Source organism: Amaranthus tricolor, chromosome 14, assembly GCF_026212465.1.
Source record: "Amaranthus tricolor cultivar Red isolate AtriRed21 chromosome 14, ASM2621246v1, whole genome shotgun sequence".
NCBI classification, from domain to species: domain Eukaryota; kingdom Viridiplantae; phylum Streptophyta; class Magnoliopsida; order Caryophyllales; family Amaranthaceae; genus Amaranthus; species Amaranthus tricolor.
This window is the reverse complement of record NC_080060.1, coordinates 15,970,315-15,972,090: the sequence shown is the minus strand read 5'-3', so window position 1 is coordinate 15,972,090 and position 1,776 is coordinate 15,970,315. Positions and strand designations below refer to the sequence as shown.

The window sequence follows — 1,776 nt, the reverse complement described above, 5'->3', positions numbered from 1 at the left end:
GTCAATTTATTTTTTTGGATCCACATTAGCTCGTTCTCTAGCATCTGAAGTTGAGCATCATTCTCACGTCTCCTTTGATGTCTTCGCATCCTTGATGCGATGCAACAACTTCTTTTCTACAGTTGCCGCCAACGCATACATCGCCTTTCCGACTTAAATCTTTCACTTCTTTGACTCTTCTGCATCAATTGGTACCAGCAGCTTAGGTCCAGCCAAAGATTAAGTCTCATCAATTTCCTTTACAACAGCGTCTGACTTTGTACCAAATACAAGTTCTTCCATGTACTCACTTATTCCAAGCTCAAATACTCCTCAACATCAAGCTAAGTAAAGAAATTATGAGTCACAAACATAACACTATTCATTAAACCAAAACAAAAAACACCCTTATCAATTATTAACCAACTCAGGATCCATTCATTATTGGAAATCAAAAGGAACGTGTAAAATCTGAATCAAATGAAGTAATTATCAATATATATCACATTCAAAAGTCCATTTTCATTTGAGCATTTCACTCATGTAATTTAAGTTACATAATTTAACAATGACAGTAAGAGACTAGAATCTCTATAATACACAACCCAAAACATTAAAAACAAGCTAGCCCTAACATTAGTGAGTACCCAGAAACAGATTTAACCACCAAATCCGTAGAGGGTACGGCCTTGCCTCTTGAGAGCATAAACAACATCCATGGCGGTAACAGTCTTCCTGCGAGCATGCTCAGTGTAAGTAACAGCATCACGAATCACATTCTCCAAAAAGATCTTCAAAACTCCACGAGTTTCTTCATAAATCAAACCACTGATTCTCTTGACTCCACCTCTACGTGCCAAACGACGAATTGCAGGTTTTGTAATTCCCTGAATGTTATCCCTCAACACCTTTCTATGCCTCTTTGCTCCTCCCTTTCCTAAACCTTTTCCTCCCTTTCCTCTTCCTGACATTTTCGAACTCTTGAAACAACAGATTTCTGGATTTGAGTTGTTATTGGCTTTGATTGTTTTGTTTTGTGACTGTGACTGATGGAGATGATGGAAGAAAAAATGGCTTTATATGCTGGGACTGGGGCTGGGCCCTGGGAAGGTGATTGAAATTTTGAGATTTGGTTTTGGAGGGATATTTTCCGCGTTGATAGTATCCTTTAGATGGGGTTTAATCTGACGGTTTAGAATATCGATCCGTGGGCTTCATTGGAAGTGTTTGAGGAATCGTAGATTTATTTAATCTGACGGTTGTCATAAGGTTGTTTTTCGTTCTGTTGATTGTTTTTTAATGTGACGATGATTTAGGAGATATGGTCCAGGTTGGGTACGTACACGTAGATCGTTAATACATAGAAGACTAGTAGAAGTGAGTTGTTTTTTACTCCTCCTTAGGCCATCCTTACTCATAACCCAAAAAAAGGTCATTAAACTATTTTACAATTTTTCTCTCTCCTAAAATTTCATCTTTCAACTTAATTTTATTAATAATGACCTCTTTTAAAAGGTCATTATCCTCTCTTTCTTACTTTTTTTCTACCCTACCATAATTTCTCTCCCTTAATTTATCTAACATTTATCTTTATTTTTTTATAATAATATTTTCATGTACAAAGATAATATAATTTTTTATTTGATTAAAATACATCTACTATTTTATAATTAAAAAATTATTCTTTTAATTAAAATAATATTTTTTAATAAATATAAATATAAATATAATTTTTAATAAATATTTTTTAATATTTAAGAACAAAATATGTAAAAATAAAATTATGTCAAAAAATAT

At 33.4% G+C, this 1,776-nt stretch overlaps 1 protein-coding gene across 1 annotated transcript; it reads right to left on the bottom strand.

Moving 5' to 3' along the window:
* Positions 1–444: 444 nt before the first annotated feature.
* Positions 445–1,053, bottom strand: LOC130799445 (histone H4). Its single transcript, XM_057662537.1, has one exon. The coding sequence runs from the start codon at positions 948–950 to the stop codon at positions 639–641; it is 312 nt and encodes a 103-aa protein (XP_057518520.1). The 5' UTR covers positions 951–1,053; the 3' UTR covers positions 445–638.
* Positions 1,054–1,776: the final 723 nt, after the last annotated feature.